This window comes from Pteronotus mesoamericanus, unplaced genomic scaffold (genome assembly GCF_021234165.1).
Source record: "Pteronotus mesoamericanus isolate MK-2021 breed Mesoamerican mustached bat unplaced genomic scaffold, CSHL_Meso_final scaffold_118, whole genome shotgun sequence".
Lineage (NCBI taxonomy): Eukaryota > Metazoa > Chordata > Mammalia > Chiroptera > Mormoopidae > Pteronotus > Pteronotus mesoamericanus.
In genome coordinates, this window is record NW_026555301.1 from 13,388,316 (window position 1) to 13,405,983 (window position 17,668).

Here is a 17,668-nt window from a genome sequence, read left to right on the forward strand (position 1 = left end):
AATGTAGGTTACAATATTTCAGATGAAAACATTAATATGCAAAGGAAGTGTCTAGTTTTTAAAAATTCTTTAACTAGATACACAAACATAAAAGTTGACTATCCAGGGTCAATGCCTGAAAGACCTTGGAACTTATCAGCGTCAGCTCCTTGCTCAGGGAGACCAATTCACTACACTAGGGCAAGATCTATCCTTTGTTTTGTTCTTCATCGTAACAGTCTTGATGGTCATGTTACAATATAGTCTCCAGGATAAGTAAACTCATCTGCTGACTGTTTTGAAAATCATCCTCCAAAGTAAAAACACTAGCCTGATGAGTGTCCTGAGAGTCAGTGTTCTCCTCCATTCCTTCATCTTGTTATTGCGGGGTCAATGCCCTTTACAACTGAACCATCTGTACAACCCTGCCTGGACTCCTAGCAACCCGTCAAAAGGATACATACACAAAGGTCCAGAGTCTTGAAACAGAAGCAGGTTAAGTTCATGGTGTGTGTGGAGTGAGTCTAACTGTGTCTGATATAGACAAAGAACTGGCAGGAATGATGTGTTAGTGGCATCAGATTCAGGCTGCTCAAGTTCAAATCTTTCCCCTTACAATTTACCTGAGCTTGTCACTTTGCTTATTAGCCTGTCAGCTTATTTCCAAGCATGTAAAATGGGAAGAATTTAGGTGGTTACTAGTATTAAATAAGGGAATGCATATTAAAAAAGCACTTAGACTAATGCCCAGATATTTTAAATATCCAAAAAGCACTAGTGGTCCTTTGGTTATATTATAATACTTAGACCCTTAAGTAGTCTGTGCTGATTAGAAATAAGGCAGATAAAGCACCAGCTAGTGCCTGACACAGACATGGTAGTGGTTACACTTCACTTAGCATTTCTCTCCATTTGGACCAACACTCACTGTCCTGTCCACACTGTTCAGAAGAGAAGCAGGATGCCAAGTAGCCTGTCCAACTGGTAATTACATTGGGAGAGGAAGGTGATGGTCCAGCAGGATACAAAAACCTGTTTGGTTTCACCACCTTCTTTTAAAGCCTACTTATTGCTCAAGATGAAAATGCAGGAAGGGAAAGAATAAGAGGAAAAAGAAAGTTCAAGACCATGAAAGAAGTCATGGGAATAAAAGAAGCCAAGATTTTGATTCCTGAATCTTCCCTGATGCCCCACATTTTTCCAGCGTCTGCCCATATTCCCCTTTGGCACAGTCATCCATAAATACAGCAGCAAAAACAAGCCACTGCAAAGATACAGAAGGCAAACAAGCCAAGTCGCTAACATGATCTTCCAATTAAAAGAACAAAGAACTATTAAAAGTTTGTTCCTCTCTTCAATTTCCCAGGCCTTTTGCATCCACTCTAAGTAGATGACACTACCTTCAAAATCTAGCTCACTTAGGAGGCATTCCATTTTGAGGGGGGAAAAACATTCAAAGAAAATATTATTTGGAGGTCACTTCTCTCCCTCCCCTCTCAATAGCACCCAGATACTCTCCACATGCCTCATGGCAGCTCCTAATTTCCACTGGCACACTGCAGCCCCACACCCTGCCACTGGGAGCCAACCCCTGGAGAGTCCTGCCTCAGGATCTTCATTCCTGCAGACTCAGCTTCAAGCTCTCTTGCCAGGCCAGCCCTCAGCGTACCTGTGTGCCCCTCGAGATTTTCTGTAGGCTCTTGCGAGCAAACCCTCAGGTCCTAAGTAGCCAACCCAGCCTGGCCCCCATGGCCGCAACACTCAGTTCATCCAGGAGTCCTCCCCCACAGAAGGTGCAGCCATTTCCTGAGGCAGGAAGACTCCGTGCTGCCTCATTTCACTCCGTCCTACATAATTATTTGTTTGCAAAAGACTATCCCTTGCAGCAAACAACACGACCATTCTCCCAACCACTGAGGATCCCTCACCCCTGTGTTCAATTTTAGTCTATGAAACTGAGGCACGAAAGAATCATTCTTGGTAGGAGGGGTGACTCAGAATAGAAAAAAACAGTATGCATCAGAAAGCATCCCAAGAGTAAAGAAAATGCCAACATAATTCCCATTTATAAAGAGATACAGAATAACCACCTGGTGGCTAGCAGCTTTGTTGTTTTCACTAAAAGCAGGCCTAGGAGGAGCACAGTTTAGCTCCACAGCATGTCCTGCTCTGGGTAACACCACTAAGAGAGGGTGTGTGACAGCAACAGAGATCACATGTGGTGAGGACTTCATAGCTAAGAAAGCAATGTTTGGATTATTTAATCTGATACTCATACTCATTTTAGGTACTCAAAGTAGAATAACATCCATTTTATTCTTCAGGGACTTGAGTCACAATCAGAAGACCTGACCCAAACGTCATGCAAGATGGGAACAGAACCAAACATTAGAACCTAGGGTCCAGCCCTGGGATCCTCCTCATCCTTAACAACAAACAAACCACCTCATCTTATCTCCAGTTGCTCAGGAATCTTTCCAAAATAAATTTTTATATATAAACTTGCATCTATTAAACGATCATCATTTCATAAATTATTTTGGCAAAAGAATCTAAATCCATGTTTTAAAAATTACTCTGAAAGATGCTAATGTTCTGTTCATATTCATTTATTCTACTCTCATTAATTCACAGTTTATTTTGGGATTAGGCTCCCCAATAACATTGCAAAAATGTTATTTAAGTAACAAAGTATATAACCTATGTACTGTAGACTGTTATATACCAAATAATTGTTTTCCATTGTGATTACAGTTAGACCAGACTCATTGGATTGTTTTAAATCCTCCAAATAATGGATTTAAATGCTTTCTTTGCCTTTGCCCAACCTCAAAATAAAAAGAAATTTGTTCCAAAGAAGGTGATTAATATCAATCTCTAAAGGCCTGCCTACTTCCACCTGAAGTGAGTCTTATCTGACCTTAGTGGCATTTTCCCCCTGAGATCACTAAGGCCCAAAGATAGGAAACCTACAAAGGATTTTACACTTTTCACCTCAATCAGATATCCAGATGCTGAGCACAAAAACTTATAAAAACAATTCCATCTAGAGGCTTTGAAGTAAATTCTTCTGCTCATGAAAAATATGGATAATGTCTCTAATCAATTAATTTCAATCAAGATACTGAGAAGCCAAGTGCTTTTCCTTTTAATTTACTATTTCAAAGGGCTGTGAAACTGCAGTAGTTACACTGCACTTCAGGGATTCACCAAATTTACCATGTTTTTAAAGTCAAAATGAGAAATAGTACCAAATACTGAAGCACACTTGAAAATTATGATGTGTGCTTTGGGCCCAACAAGCAGAGGCAAGGCACAGGCTTTGGTCCCAAGAAGCACTGGAGGAAAGGAACACTTTGTGGTTCATAAAGAGCTGTACCCACTATCTGTGTGACCTGTGTCACATCCAAAAATGTGTTGAGACCTCAGTTCCATAAACCATAAAATGACAGTGCCACCAATTTTCACATTGTAAAATTGCTTTTGTAGTAAACAATAAATAGGTAAAGGACCCAACCCCTAGGTAGCATACGATATTCATATTTCCTCTTCCCTTGCTTCTCGAAAACCAGAGGAAATAGAGGTAAGTTTACCAATCAGATCACAAATGGAAGAAAACCTGGGGCTGGGGAACCATATCCTATGCAGTTTGAAGACATAAAACACACAAGGCAATGGCTCAAGGTTATTCCGTGGTCAAAGGGTTTTAACAATAACAGCAGCTGTCATAGACCAGGCACTGTGTTTTCCATTGGATAACCAAGGAGATGAACATCATCCCCTTTTCACCGATGAAGAAACTGGCCTCAGAGAGGCAATCTGACTTTCATGGCTGACAAATGACAAGCTAGGAGAAAAACCCAGTTAAATCAGACTGTAATCACCTTCAGAATACACGTAGAAACACACAAGTTTATAAAACTTATTGATTGATTGGTTGGTTGGTTTTCAGTTATCTACATGACCTCTGAAGCAAACCCATCAATTGGAATGCCACTGAATGACCCTATTTACAGATTAGGAACTGAGTTCACTGAAGTTAAACAACTTCCCTGTCAGATGACAGCAAGTGGGAGGGTAAACCCCTGAATGCAGTTCTTTCAATCCTAAATTCCATTTTGTCACGCTGCCAGTGATTTTTCAACTGTGTTCTGCAAAACAGAGGCATCTCAAAGCACGGGCACTGGCACTGGGTTCTGGCAGACCCTTGTATGGGACCCAATTCCCCACCTCTCCTTGTATCCTTTACAATGTGGCCCTGCAGCCCCACGTAGAAAAGAGTGAGATCTATTTCTCCATCGTGATTTTCGGCTGGCCTTCTGTCTGGCTTTGACCAGAAGAATAAGGTGGAACTGACAATGTGCCCTTCCCTTGTGTAAGCCAAGAAACCTTGGCGCACTGTGCCCTCTCTCTCTGGAAACTCTGCCTGCTGGATAATGAAGCACCACATGGAGGAGAGCCCAGATGTCCCAGGTGAGGCCATCCTAGACCAACCTATAGCCAGCCAACCCCAAAATGTCAAGAGCCCAGTCAACATCCACAAACCACCCATGTGACTTTAAAATAGGAAGTGGTTGTTGTTTTAAGACACTAAGTTTTGCAAGGTTTGTTTCATAGCAATAGCTAACCATTATACATTGTTCCCCAATTTAGAGTGTCAGTTTTTAAATCTGCCCACAAAAATTTTGTTTAACCAAAAGGTTTTTATACTTTCTTACCTATATAAAATTTTGCTTAACCAAAAGGTTTTGAGGCTTTAAAAAATAACTGGAGAATGACTGAACTAGGCTATAATTGCCTCTCTACGCTCTTCCCACTCCTGTGAATGTGTTCCATGGTGTCACTAGGAAGTAAAAGAAATGCACACATACAAAAGTTACATTTAGAACACTGATTCAGATGGTAAGATTGGAAACTCATTTATTTTCTGCTACCACCACCCAGTTCTAAAAATATTTAGCACATTTATAACGATATATAAAATACAGCAAGGTAAATTAGAATGAGGTGAGAAAAGTGAAGGGGAGACTCAGAGTCAAGCCAGGAAAAGAAACCAGAAAGGAGGTTCTATTGCAGAGACTATCGCTCTGGGTGTTTTGTGCTTTTTGCCTGGCCAGCATCTACTCTCTTCACCTGGTAACAGGACCCACTTGTCTGTGCAGAAATCTCCATTTCTCCACTCTTATTCCATGTGGTTTGGTGTGCTAACCACACCCCTGGCCCAGTGAATGGGCCAAGCAGAGGGTGAGGTTAAAGCAAAAGCAGGTGATGTGAACTGACTCAGTGAGCCCAACAGTAGGAGTGGTTTGTACTGTTGCGGGAGAGGATCTCTCTTTCTGCTGGTCTTAGAGCTGGAGGATTCAGCTGAAAACTACTTACCAACATCAGAGAGAGGGAAGGGTGCTTACAGGAGTAGACTCAGAACGCTGATGATTGAGCTGAGCCCCTGGGACAGTCATGTCCACCCACACCCTTTTCTGTTACTTACAGGAACCAACAACTTTCCCTGTTTTCATGAAGGCCGGCTTTGAGTTTTTTCTGTTCTATTCAGAACACACATTTGAATCTCGCTTTCTAACAGCTAACATACAGAGGAAAATTTGATGGGTTATGCAATTCACTTTGTCCACAAGAAGAAACTAACTGCACAGGAGAATCACACCTTTTCCTAGAACTGAGACCCAGAAGGAAATCTTCTTCCCAGAAGGTCATTATAAAGATTCAATTTTGCATAATATAACACTTCAACATCTTTCCAACAGACACAATACTCCATCTGAAATGCTTTCACATAGGGCACACCTCAACACAGGTGGGTGGCATCAAATGAAAGCACAAATCAGTAAAAGGTAACTCTTCATCTGTGTGTATAGGGAAGGCAGATACAACACAGTATGCCCAGCCCACACTCAGAGGACCTGGCTGTGTTAGGAAGGGAGACAGCTTCACCTCCCAAAGCTTCCATCAATTCTCTCAGCCAAGCTTGTATTAGCTTCTGGGCAGCAGTAAGTTTGAGAACATCATATCCTCTCAGTACAGTACCCAGCACATAATTAGTGCTCAACATAAGATTTTCACTTACAACTATCAATTCTAAGCTCCTGAAATAAGGTTTTTATCTATATTGCCAATATTAAAGTAGAAAATCACAGCCTCAACAGTCTAGTTGCTGCTAAGCCTTTGGCGGCACCTATGAATGGCAACTACATCCCCAAGTACAGAGAAAAAGAGTGAGTTTCCTTTGTGCATATCTTCCTTTGTGCAGAGGCAGCCGATGGGAAGTGTGGGAAGCATCTAAAATGCTTCAGACATCCCTTCAACACCCACTACCTTTTAACAAGCAACTTCATGCTGTATCAGGCGTGCTCTCAGATCGGACCCAATGTTCTAGACATTTCTCCTATCCTCATCTATCAAAAATGACCCATTGATCCAGGTCTCGTTCTCTTACACCATGCTATCTGACAAACTAATGTGAGCTAGGATATAGTAGATGACAAGTCTTATGCTTTTTAAGTGACTGGAGAGACCTCATAGATCCTTGAACCAAATGTCTTTATTTCACAAATGGAAATCTGACATCTAAGGATGTCAACTAACTGAGGTGACAGCTACTTGAGGATGTCATATTTAAGATGACTTAATAAGCCACCTCTCCCAGAGATGACATTTCAACAAGTACCTTTCTTTCTTGGTCAGAATGATGAACTAGCAGAAATTTCAAGTGCTTTAACAGACTGGTACGCCCATTTTTAGGTTTGTGAGTATTTGCAGCATTACTACAATTAAAATGTCAAGTTTTGGGCCCATGCTTATGCGGTCCCTGAGGACAAGAATTCTACAGTGTCCCTATGTTTCAATGACTATGAGATAAAGGAATATAAGTGCTAGAAAATAATCTTCCTAATATTATCTTGTCTCATATTCTTCTTTGAATGAGACATCTCAAAACGCAGCTCATATCTATAAATTCAAAGATTTAACACTGGCTGGTGTGGCTTAGTTGTCTGGAGTATCATCTCGTAAACAAAAAAGTTGCAGGTTCAATCCCAGGTCAGAACACACACCTATGTTGCAGTTTCAGTCCCTAGTACAGGTACATACAAGAGGCAATCGATCAATGTTTCTCTCTCACATCCATGTTTCTCTCCGTCTTTCTCTCCCTCCCTGCCCTTTCTCTAAAATTGACAAGTATGTCCTTAGGTAATAAGGGTTAAAAAAAGACCTAAAATAATCTGTGTTATTATTATTCCAAAATATCTTTATTCTTTCACTATAATATACTAAAAAATCCAGACTAATATCACATTTACTAGAGGCCACCAAGCTGGGTATGCAGCAGAGAAGTTCTTATAAAATACTTTGTTCCCAATTCACATTCTCTTCTGATACCAGGAAGCCTCTGCTTCATAAAAGAAATACTCTCAACTAAATTATAGGTTGGTATGTAAAATATCATGTAATGATAATCAGACGCTTTCTTAACAGTAGTCCGAGAAACCAAAAAAAATTCTCCAAAGGCAGGGTCTAAGTCATTGTTAATTTCAGTAGTCTTTCAACTTTAATGAGCATCAAATTCATCTGAGGTGCTTCTTTACCAGTTTCTATCACCTGGCTCCAGAAATTTTTGACTCAGAAGGTCTATGGTGCCAGGAATACGCATTTTTTAACAAGAGCCTCAAGTGACTCCAATGCAGGTGCCCAACACAGCTTTCCATGGCACTGACTAGTGTTGGCCTCTCAAGGTGTCAATTCTGAGGTGACCGTTTCATTATTTTCAGTTATTTTTTCTCTTAAAACATAATATTGACCATATATTAATGACAGATATGTGTATATAACTGCATCTACGTACACATTACCTATAAGGCCTAGAGGTACAGGATCAAAGCCTTGGACCACTAAACAGGATCTCTTAAGTTTAAATCACATGAAATTGCCAAAATTCAACCCTTCTGACTTATACAAACACCAAATGCATATGCTTAAACATACAATGGACATGGATGATGGCAGAACAGACTGATCTCTTTTCCTCACTATTGAACTGAGATAATACTGTCACCTCAAGAGGCCTCCTAACATTATGGCACTGCTTCTCTTGTTTAGTCTTTACAATGATCCAACAAGGTATTTTTCCAGAAAAGAAAACTGAGCTTCAGAAATTTTAAATAACATGCCCAAGTCCACATGGTATTCAGTGGTAAAAACAGAAATCAAAATCTGGAATACCTGATCTGCCCCAGGAGGTGAAAGGAAGGATGAGAGGGACCTCTGACCTTCTTTCTACACCCCAGGGTCCCCACAGCTGACACCAGGGCCTTAACACTCTCCACTTTCCCAAGTCCCTCTGTGACTATGCAGGTCCCAACTCCAAACCTTCCAAGAGTCAGTAACACAGAGCTGTCAACAAGCTGCCCACAGTGGCTCCATGCCCACTGAGTAGCCCTGGAAAGAACAGGAGGGGCTTTCTGAAAAGCCACACAAACCACAAACAGGATGAAGATGGTAAATGACAAACTGAGAATATTGAGCAAGAATTCCCATAACATACACATAGGACATAATGCCATTAGGTTACAATTGTGAAGATTTATACCACATGCAGTGGTCCACATATGAAAAGTCCAGGAAGTGAAGACCACAGTTCTTGCTATTGTTGTCAAAGTAGCCTCTTCTTACTATGTTTCATCACCAGAGAGTGTATCTCACTGGATGAAAACGGAACAAGACCATGCCTGCTGTACTACAGGTGAGCCAATGCTAACATGAAGTAGTCTGAGTTCGGTGTAGGTATAATTAATTTCATTCTATATCAGATATGAAAACTGCAGAGATAATACCTATTATCTCTGTTAAAGCACCTTCTTACCAGTGAACCATGGTTCTTTTATTATACCAGTGACTAAATCAAATCCCCTCCAAGGGTCATGATAAATCCACCTAATAAGGTTCTTTTTCTAGTGATCAGTTTAATATCAACATTCTACTTTCTGGCAATGACTGAATTATAAATTTTTATTATATATGATAAAATTACAGATTTACTGTTACATGTTTAATTAACAAAAGGTAACACTTTTTCTCTTGAATTTAGCAACTGAATCTCTACAGGTTTATAAATTGCTAAGGATATGAAGCATAAAACCCACCACCTGAACCTATTGTTAAGGTTATAAATGCTTTAAAAAGTCAAACTCAATAGAAAGAAAAGAAAGAAACAGCAATAAGCATAAGTAATTTGATATTTTTTTCCATAATGAAACTTCATTCAGTCATTTATTCATTCATTCATTCAACAAATATTTACTAAGTGATTATTACAGGTTAAACATACAGTAATTTCATTTATACTGGCATTTATTTATAATCAGCATTTATTTTAAAAGGAATGCTTTAGACTGCTTTATACTTTTGTATCTAGAGAGAAACCAATGAGTCAGTTTCAAGCATGTGGTTATGACATGATTTAAAGTACTCAAATTATTCCAACTGAGAAGAGAAATCAACATAGGATCCATCAAAACTGGACTGTAAAACAGGCGTGGTCCAGTGAGTTCCCTTTCGCTAGCTGTCAAAAGCCCATATTCGAACCTGTTCTGATTTTATCTCTGGGAGCAGGGAAGAAGTAATGGAGCCTCAGTAACCCAAACTAAAACATACTCTTTTCATTGTATGCAATAAATCTGCTTTCTGCATATTGAATAGGAAGGAGAGATTAAAATGAATATTCACCCATCTGAAAACAAACTGATGCTCTGTAAGCTTTTACGTCTTGCAGCCCATAAAAAGTAAATGCTTTGCTTTCTGCTTAGGCTGCTATATTTTCAAATAAATCATTCTGTTAAACAATGGCCTTTTCCTGCAAGGGGGATTCTAAAATCTTATCCATTTTAACAAGTCTCCAACAACTCTAGCTCTCATTCACTCCCTCCTGTATACCCTGTAATCACTGCTCTTCAGCCTCCCCCATTTTCCCCAGTTCTTAAGGTAAGTGCCAGTCTTCTTCTAGCACATCCTCCATCCTCTTCTTGCTTTCAACTCGGGGCCCAGTTCTTGTGTTTCATATAGAAAATTTTTAATGACTCATTAGTCTTCTGAGTTGTAAAGAGGCAAACTTACTGAATCAGATTTCCATGTAAATTTTAATGGCTTCATGATTATACACACACACACATCCCCCCCCAACCTACAGTGTTGTAGAAGTAATCTTTTGCAGTTGTAAGCACAGAACACAAGCCACTTCATATGAATGTTACGCACTCACACATGACTATTCACTCCTGTCTTTTCTAGTCTACTACTAAAAGGTCTGATGGAGAAGGCCCCAAAGGTTAACGTGAGCTCTTAGTTAGTTGGCAGATGTATACTACTTCTTCTAATTTCACACCCATATATAGTATAGCAGCAACATATCTTAAAGCAAAAAAAAATGAGGATTTTATCACAGATGAGGCTAAAATTATCTTGGTATAGGTATCTGAACAACAGCAAACTAAACTACTATTAGTGGAACTACAACTTCCACTAAAGAATTTAATTTTACAATAAAGAATCAGAGACACACATACAGGCAAATGAAGATCCACTAAATAGCATGCCTTCCTTCAGCTGTGAGTCCAGGAAGCCTGCCACAGGGAAGGCTGGGCCTTCTGGCTCAGGCAGGTGGGGTTAGGGATGCAGCTACACCTAGTGATCAGCTGTGGATCACAGCAGCAGGAGCAGGAAGAAGGAGGCTACACTGCTGTGTGAAAAGCACTCTATGACAGATTCTCCCAAAGTCTGGTGACATTTTCAAGATAAATCTATTAAATGACATCACAATCATCCTTATTTGCCTGGAGTGTTAAATTACAGAGATGCAATGATTGTCTTTTGTGGATAACAGGAAAACAAGGTCTGATTTTAGGATACATGCTCTCAGTACTTTAAAGAGATGTATAATGAAAACCTTTATTTTCTTCTTTAAAGTTGAATTTGTTTCCAAAAGCAAAGGTACACATTTCCACAATACAATTCCCAAGTCTTTGTGTATTAACTCCCAGTTCTCTATTAAGGAAGTCCTTGCTTCTCTCCATTCCAGAGGATTTTGAAACTTTTAATAGATGGACAACTTCTCAAAGTATGGTAAGTATATCTTTCTTACCTTATCTTTGCTCATTTCCACCCTAATGCTCCCCCACCAGAAATAGGCCTACAACCACTAAGTGTTCAATAAATATTTACTTGAATTAAAGGCATTATTTTAATAGGCACATTGGCTCTGTGCTTATTTACAACAAGCAAATATCTTCTATACATGATATCACCCCAGAAAAATTTCCAATGGCCCATCTTCACTGCAAAATTTAATTAAAACTTTATATTGTGGTAAGTAAAATTACAGACAACTTTTTTTGCAACTGGCTGGATCCAATATCTTCCCCAGATCAGGCTATTATTTGAAATGTCACACTGGCAGTTTCACCTAACAATCACATCAGCCTGTTTATAATTTTGGCAGTGTTAATCAAGACACTAATAAGTACATGAATGTAAATTATACTTTCACCCCCAGTTCTCTTTCAGCTCTTGTCAAGAGAGGTTCAAAACGCAGAATGAGGATCTCAGCGCTTTTAGACCAGTAGTTGTCACACTTCAGCAAGTATCAGAATCCCCTGGAGGGCTTGTTTCAACAGACTACTGCCTGCCGTCCAGAGGTTCTGATTCAGTAGGTCTGGACGTAGCCCCAGAATCTGCATGTTTAACAAGTTCCCAGATGCTGATGCTGCTGGTCCAAGGATAAAACTTTAAGAACTATTCTCTTAGAACAATGTTTCTCAAAATGTGGCCACAAACTAGGATCACCTGGAGACGCAGTGGGACACTCTAGGACCCTTCCATTTCAGAATCGCTATGGCTCACTATAAAAATCAATGTTGGGAAGGGCCACTCCAGGTGATCCAGGGCACACCAAGTTTTGAGAAGCATAGATCACTCTCTACACAGGCTCAACACTCCCAGGCCCTCCCCAAGGCCACAGAAGCTGCTGAGGTATAGGATGTCCTCTTAATCTACCTGCACATTTTGTCACTCTTCTGATTAACCTCCCTTAACTTTCCGTATGTTCCACCCTTAAACAGCAAAAAGAATGTAAGGACAGCGACCATTCCTTGCTAGGATCTCCAGAACTAATGTTGCTTACACCTGAGCACACAACCCTTTCCTTCTCATGCCTGTTTCCTTGAATTTTTTCTCAAATAGTCCCACCCTTAATTATGTCCTGGCCTTGCCAGCCGCCCCAAGGATGAGGGGGTTGGGGGGGGAAGTACAGACTACCAAGGTTTATGACTAAGGCTTTCCTACTCCCCACCCAACACCAGACTTACTTATTTTTCTCTCTTTAGTTTTTTTTGGAGCTACAGTGTATACTCAGGCTTTCTAGACTAAATGAAAACCACAGCAGTATTTTAGGAACCTGAGAAGCTAAATCTTCCTATCATAGGAAGTTTCTATTACTTTGTATCTTTTTAAAATTTTTCATTAGTGAATATGAAAAACTTTAATAATTAAACTTTCTCTTACTTACAAAATAAGCTTATCAATAGTCTCAACTTTTATAGAACTATCAGAGAAATACATATTAAAACTTTTCTCTAAAGATTATGCTTGATTCACATAGGATTTATATAATCTGAATACACAGTACAAATTACTTGTTTATTAAGTTCATTTACAACTATTTTAGCCTGGTTTTATATATATTCACTTATCCACGTATCACTATATGTAAGTAATTTCTTTTCTAAAAACCTGTAAAATAACCCTTTGACAACATGAGAGACTAAATCCTTTAATTTTTCAGGTCAGAACAATTTATTGCACTCAAGAAATACTTCTTTACATACACATAACACTAAAGATGTTATATTTATTTCCTGTTAACTGATTTCAATTGGAAGTATCTTCCTCATATCAATTATCAATCTAGTTAAAGCCCGATAAAAAATGTAAAATGTCATGACTCTAGTGATCCAAAAAAGAAAAGGTCAAACTGCTAAACAAATCTATCCCCATTCTTTGTAAATTTAAATACCTTAAGTTTTTGTTATTTTGAATTTTAGACTTACAGAAAAGTTGTAAAAACCAATACAAAGATTTCAAGTACATACTTCACCTGCTTTCCCCAAATGTTTACATCCAACCAAAACTAAGAAATCAAACACTGGTACAATACTACTAACTAAATTTGACTCTTTCCCCACATTTGTCCTTAAAAGAGCATTTTGAAAAATGAATTTCTCAGCAAGAGTCCCAAATTCACAAAGTTAGGCTAAGGTTTGATCTATTCCAAATACTGTAGTGAAACAAAGGGCCCCATCTGTTTCTATTTCTATTTCTGCAGACCAAAAGCTTGCTTAACAGAACGTAACACTTATCAGTCCATTATAATGTAAAACTAAACACTTTGTTGTATCGTATATATTACACCTAGGCTTTTTGAGAAACTGGGTCAAAGAGGAATTACTTGACATCTGTTTGGCTTCTCACTATGGAAAAAAATTTCAAGCAAAAATAAAATGATTTAACTTTCTTCCTCTCAGCTTACTTTTTATAGCTTTTTACAAAAAAATATTTTTAATGATCATTAAAAGCCTAGAAGGCAGAAAGCGTACCTCCAGTATTTTGCCTAACAAATTAAATATAAAATGGATAGTAATTTTTAAAATGGAATATTTATAGTAAATAAAGTCCTCATGGATCAAAAATATACTTCTTTTACTTTTCTTTTTTTCTTACAGTAACTACAGCAGTCTCTTTCTGATGTCTGGCATTCCGATTACATGTAGTACACTTCCAGCAATGATTAATTAACAATCATATAAATTCCAAACCCATTCCAAAAGAGGATATGCGAAAGAGGAGTACTGCATAAGAGGAACAGCAAAGTGCCTTGTGTGTAAATCTTAGTTACATAGAAAATACCTCCACTGATTACATACAACCTCATGATTTAGTCCACTGGGTGGCCTAAAGAGAACTCCTGAAGAAAATGTTCATTTCAAATGAAGGGAAAATGCAAGCCAATTCTAATTTCTAAAAATCACTTCTCTCCCTCCCTTTTGTGTCTGTCAATTCACAGTTTGAATGGTTGCAAATGACTGGGATTCACATTAGTAATTTTTTCAACAATTAATGAATGCCTGTTAGGTCTAAAGCTCTATGCTAGGTGTTTTATGGAGAATGAAGAGGGAAAAAATTGACTTTGCCCTCAAGAAGCTTAGAGTCTAGTTTCTCTATCTTTAAAATTGATTCTCATGTCAGGTGAACAGTAGACAATTAATACAATTTCCAAAAGAATCATTTAAAAAAATGTGTCAGTGCCACTCATATCATAATTAACTTTTTCAACATACAAAAAAACCCTGACTTTTCCAACACATTAATTGTCTCATATCTGTACTACTTAAAATGCACAGTTGGGGGAGGGGGAGGCAGGCTGTAACACAGCTGATCCTTGCACACACAAAATTTTCCAATTTCAGATTCTTTCAATTTCACCATTTCTAGGCAATCTCTCAGATACTGCATTTCATTTCCCCTTTGCCCACAAATATACTAAGATACCTCTGGCTTTCCAAATAAAAAGAAAGCACATCTCAAGTGATGGTGTGGTAACTCAAACAGAATGATGTATTTCCTCTGAGAAAAAAATCCGGCTAAATTTTAGTAAAGGTCTCTTTTGATTTAAAACTGATCATTTAAATCAGCCTTAACAAAGACACAGGTCATTACTACCCAGGCTAAAATACTTTTTAATGATGAAGGACCAATTGTGTAAATAAGCTATATAAATATTTGTTTCCACCCTCTTGCACACGACTTCAAAATCCATCCAAATGCTATTTGACACAGCTTAACTTCAAACAAATCCTAGGCAGAGAGTTATGGTTCTGAAATCCTCCCACTTGCCTTCTAATACTAGTTGAGTTATAAAGCTCTGAAACTGGCAAGACTACTCTATTCCATACTTCACTAATAAAGAAGAATGCAGGCCAAAATCTCCTATCAATTTTATATCAGACAGAAGTGTATCATTTTGTTAAATCCTCTACAGCAAGTTCAATTACCAGACAGTCAAGAAAATATTAAAGTTAGGGAAAGGGCATTTCTCTATAGAAGTTGATGGTTTGGGTTTCACAGCACTGAACCAATCAGCCAACTAACTACAAGCTCAACTACTTCCCTGCCTCCAACTGTGGTCAAGGGATCTGCCGCTCAGGAACACCGGAGACACAGTCTTTTGTGCCTATATGAACCTCGGACTCCAAGAAGTAAAAATGTATTTCTTCACAGGCCTGAGGGCCAAATGTCTTCAATGTTTAATATATGCGTTTACTGCCAGTGAAAGTCTTCATCAAATTACCAAAAGAAAAAAAGAAAGAAAAAGAAAAAAAGAAACACAACGTATTCCTCCAGAAGGGAAATTTACAACCCAAGTTTAAGGCAAAAAAGCGGGCTTTCTAGTAAAAGAAAAACAAGAAGCCCAGTGCCACCACTGTATCTGGACCTTAACAAAACTAATACACACCAGAAAGAAAGTGTGCAAATATGCAAGCGTTTGTTGTTTATCCACGCGTATGCTTCAGGTACTACCGGCAATATAGAGGTAACCACTGTAAATCCGTGCGGGGGTCGGGAGCTCGACCCCTCGCCTGACCCCGGCCTCTACAGGTCCTCTCCGCCAGGGGCTCCTCCGGGCTAAGAACGTCCCTCGCGCGCAAGCTGGCATGCGGGCTCCTACCACACACACACACATACACACCACACAAACACACACTCTCGCACACACTGCCAGTACTTTCCTGCCCAGCTGGGACCCCCGGGAAGGCGCGGATGGGCTAACAAAGTTGCCACTGACCAGCGGCGCTCCGCTGGGGGTCGAGGGTGGAAAAGTGGACTTCGGCGGGCGCAGGGCCACCGCAGTGCGAGTCCTGGGGTTCAGGCTACTCCTTCTCGAGCCGCCGTGTCCTCCCCTTGAGACTAACGAGGAACGCCCGCCTTGGCTTTCCGGAGCTGCCACGCGACCGCCGGGATGAGCCCAGGTCACCGGCGACGATCGGCCAGAGGCCGCGGCAGGAAGGGCAGGGTGCAGGGCGACCGTCGCAGTCGCTGAAGCTGCTGCCGGATCGGGGCGATCGCCGCGGCCACAGCTACGCACCGGAGATCCCTCCCGGCCGCGGCTCGGGGTCCGAAGGACAGCGCAGCGCCCACGCCAGGCGGCCGGGTGGCTGCAGCTCCGAACTTCAGGCAAAGTTTTCTGCTGTTCCTCTTGGAACGAGCCAGGGTCTTAGAGTGGTGGCCGTCCGCCCCGAGCAGGAGCCCAGGCCGCAGAGGAGCGGGGGCCAAGATGGGGGCCTTGGCTCCTAGACTAGTGCTCAAGGCTCGTTTGCTCCGCCAGCTCGAATTCTAGGTGCCCGCCTTCCCCACCAGCCCTTCACCCAGCGCCGGCAAACAGGCAGGCGCGGTGTCCGGCCCGCCGCGCCCCCTCTCCGGACGGGCCGCCGGCCTTAGACTCTCCCACCCCGGGAGTTGCCAGCGTCCCGGGCTCCCGCTCCGGCTCGCGTGCCCCCAGGCGACGGCAAAAGTGGCCCCGCTTACCTGAAAACGCCTCCCCTGCTGCAGTTAGCAAAAGTCCGACGAAAGTCGCCAGCCAAGTCCCAAGTCTCCTCATGTTGCAGAGAGCGCGCCTAGCCGCTCCCCGGCGGCGGTGGGTGGGCGCGCGAGGGCGGAGGGCGGACGGGAGCTTTGGGTTAAAGGCAGCCAGCTAGAAAAGAAGGGTAAACAGCCAAAAACAGAACCAGTCCTTCAAAGTGCCAACAGTTGCAGAAGTCCGAACTCCAGCGGCTCCCGGGGCCAGGGGAGAGGGTCCTGGGTCCTCTTCCCCGGCCGCTGACCCCACTCGGCGTCTGGCGCTGCTGAGAGAGGGAGCGGAGGGCGCGTCAGCAGAGCCAAAATCCTCCCTCCGTTCCGGCGGCTGCTCCCGCCGCCTCTCACCTTCCCCTGCCCGGGACCCGAGTCGCACGTCCTGCCCGCTGCCTGTCCGCCGGCAGCCCCGAGCCCAACCCCCGAGAGGCGGCGCGCCAGTGGCCGAGCCCGCGCCGGCTCCGCGCGGGGCTCTTACTCCCCGACTGACTGGCGGTGTGCCCCGCAGGCCGGCTGAAGGGAGAGCCCACGTCACGGCCGCCAGGCGCCGCCGCGGTCCGCTAGAGGGCGTGAGCGCCCAGCCCCGCGGGCTCGCGTCCCGGAGCTGGGCTGCAGAGCGGCGCCTCCGGGAGGGAGCTCGGCTGGGGCTGCCACCGCCGCCACCGCCGCCGATGCGGCGTCACCCGAGCGTAGAGGAATGGCGAGACGGCTTTCCACCTCGTCCTCTTCCTAGCCCGAGACACATCTCCTGTTTTGTGGCTGAACCGACGAGGAGCTGCGCCTCAACTAGAAGTTTGTCCCGGGTCAGGAGCTGCTAGTAGTTAGTGAGAGCGGCGAGCGGGACTAGGGGCCTGCGGCCCCCCGAGAGCGGCGAGGCAGCTCCGTTCCCGGCTCCAGACTCCAGTGTTACCGAGCGGGGCCAGCTTCAGGCCAAAGTCGCAAGACGGCTGTCCCCGGAGGTTGCGGGAAAGGCGGGTCAGGAGGTCAGGGAGGCTTCGAAGGG

General features: G+C 42.2%; 1 protein-coding gene across 2 annotated transcripts in view; it reads right to left on the minus strand.

The window, feature by feature from the left end:
* PTPRM (protein tyrosine phosphatase receptor type M) overlaps positions 1-17,188 on the minus strand; it is an 820,882-nt gene extending 803,694 nt beyond the window's left edge. For both annotated transcript variants that reach the window (XM_054587385.1, XM_054587386.1), the window contains exon 1: positions 16,621-17,188. In XM_054587385.1, coding sequence (XP_054443360.1) covers positions 16,621-16,693 — 73 coding nt within the window. In that variant the 5' untranslated portion in view covers positions 16,694-17,188. The remainder of the gene's footprint in view (positions 1-16,620) is intronic.
* Positions 17,189-17,668: the final 480 nt, after the last annotated feature.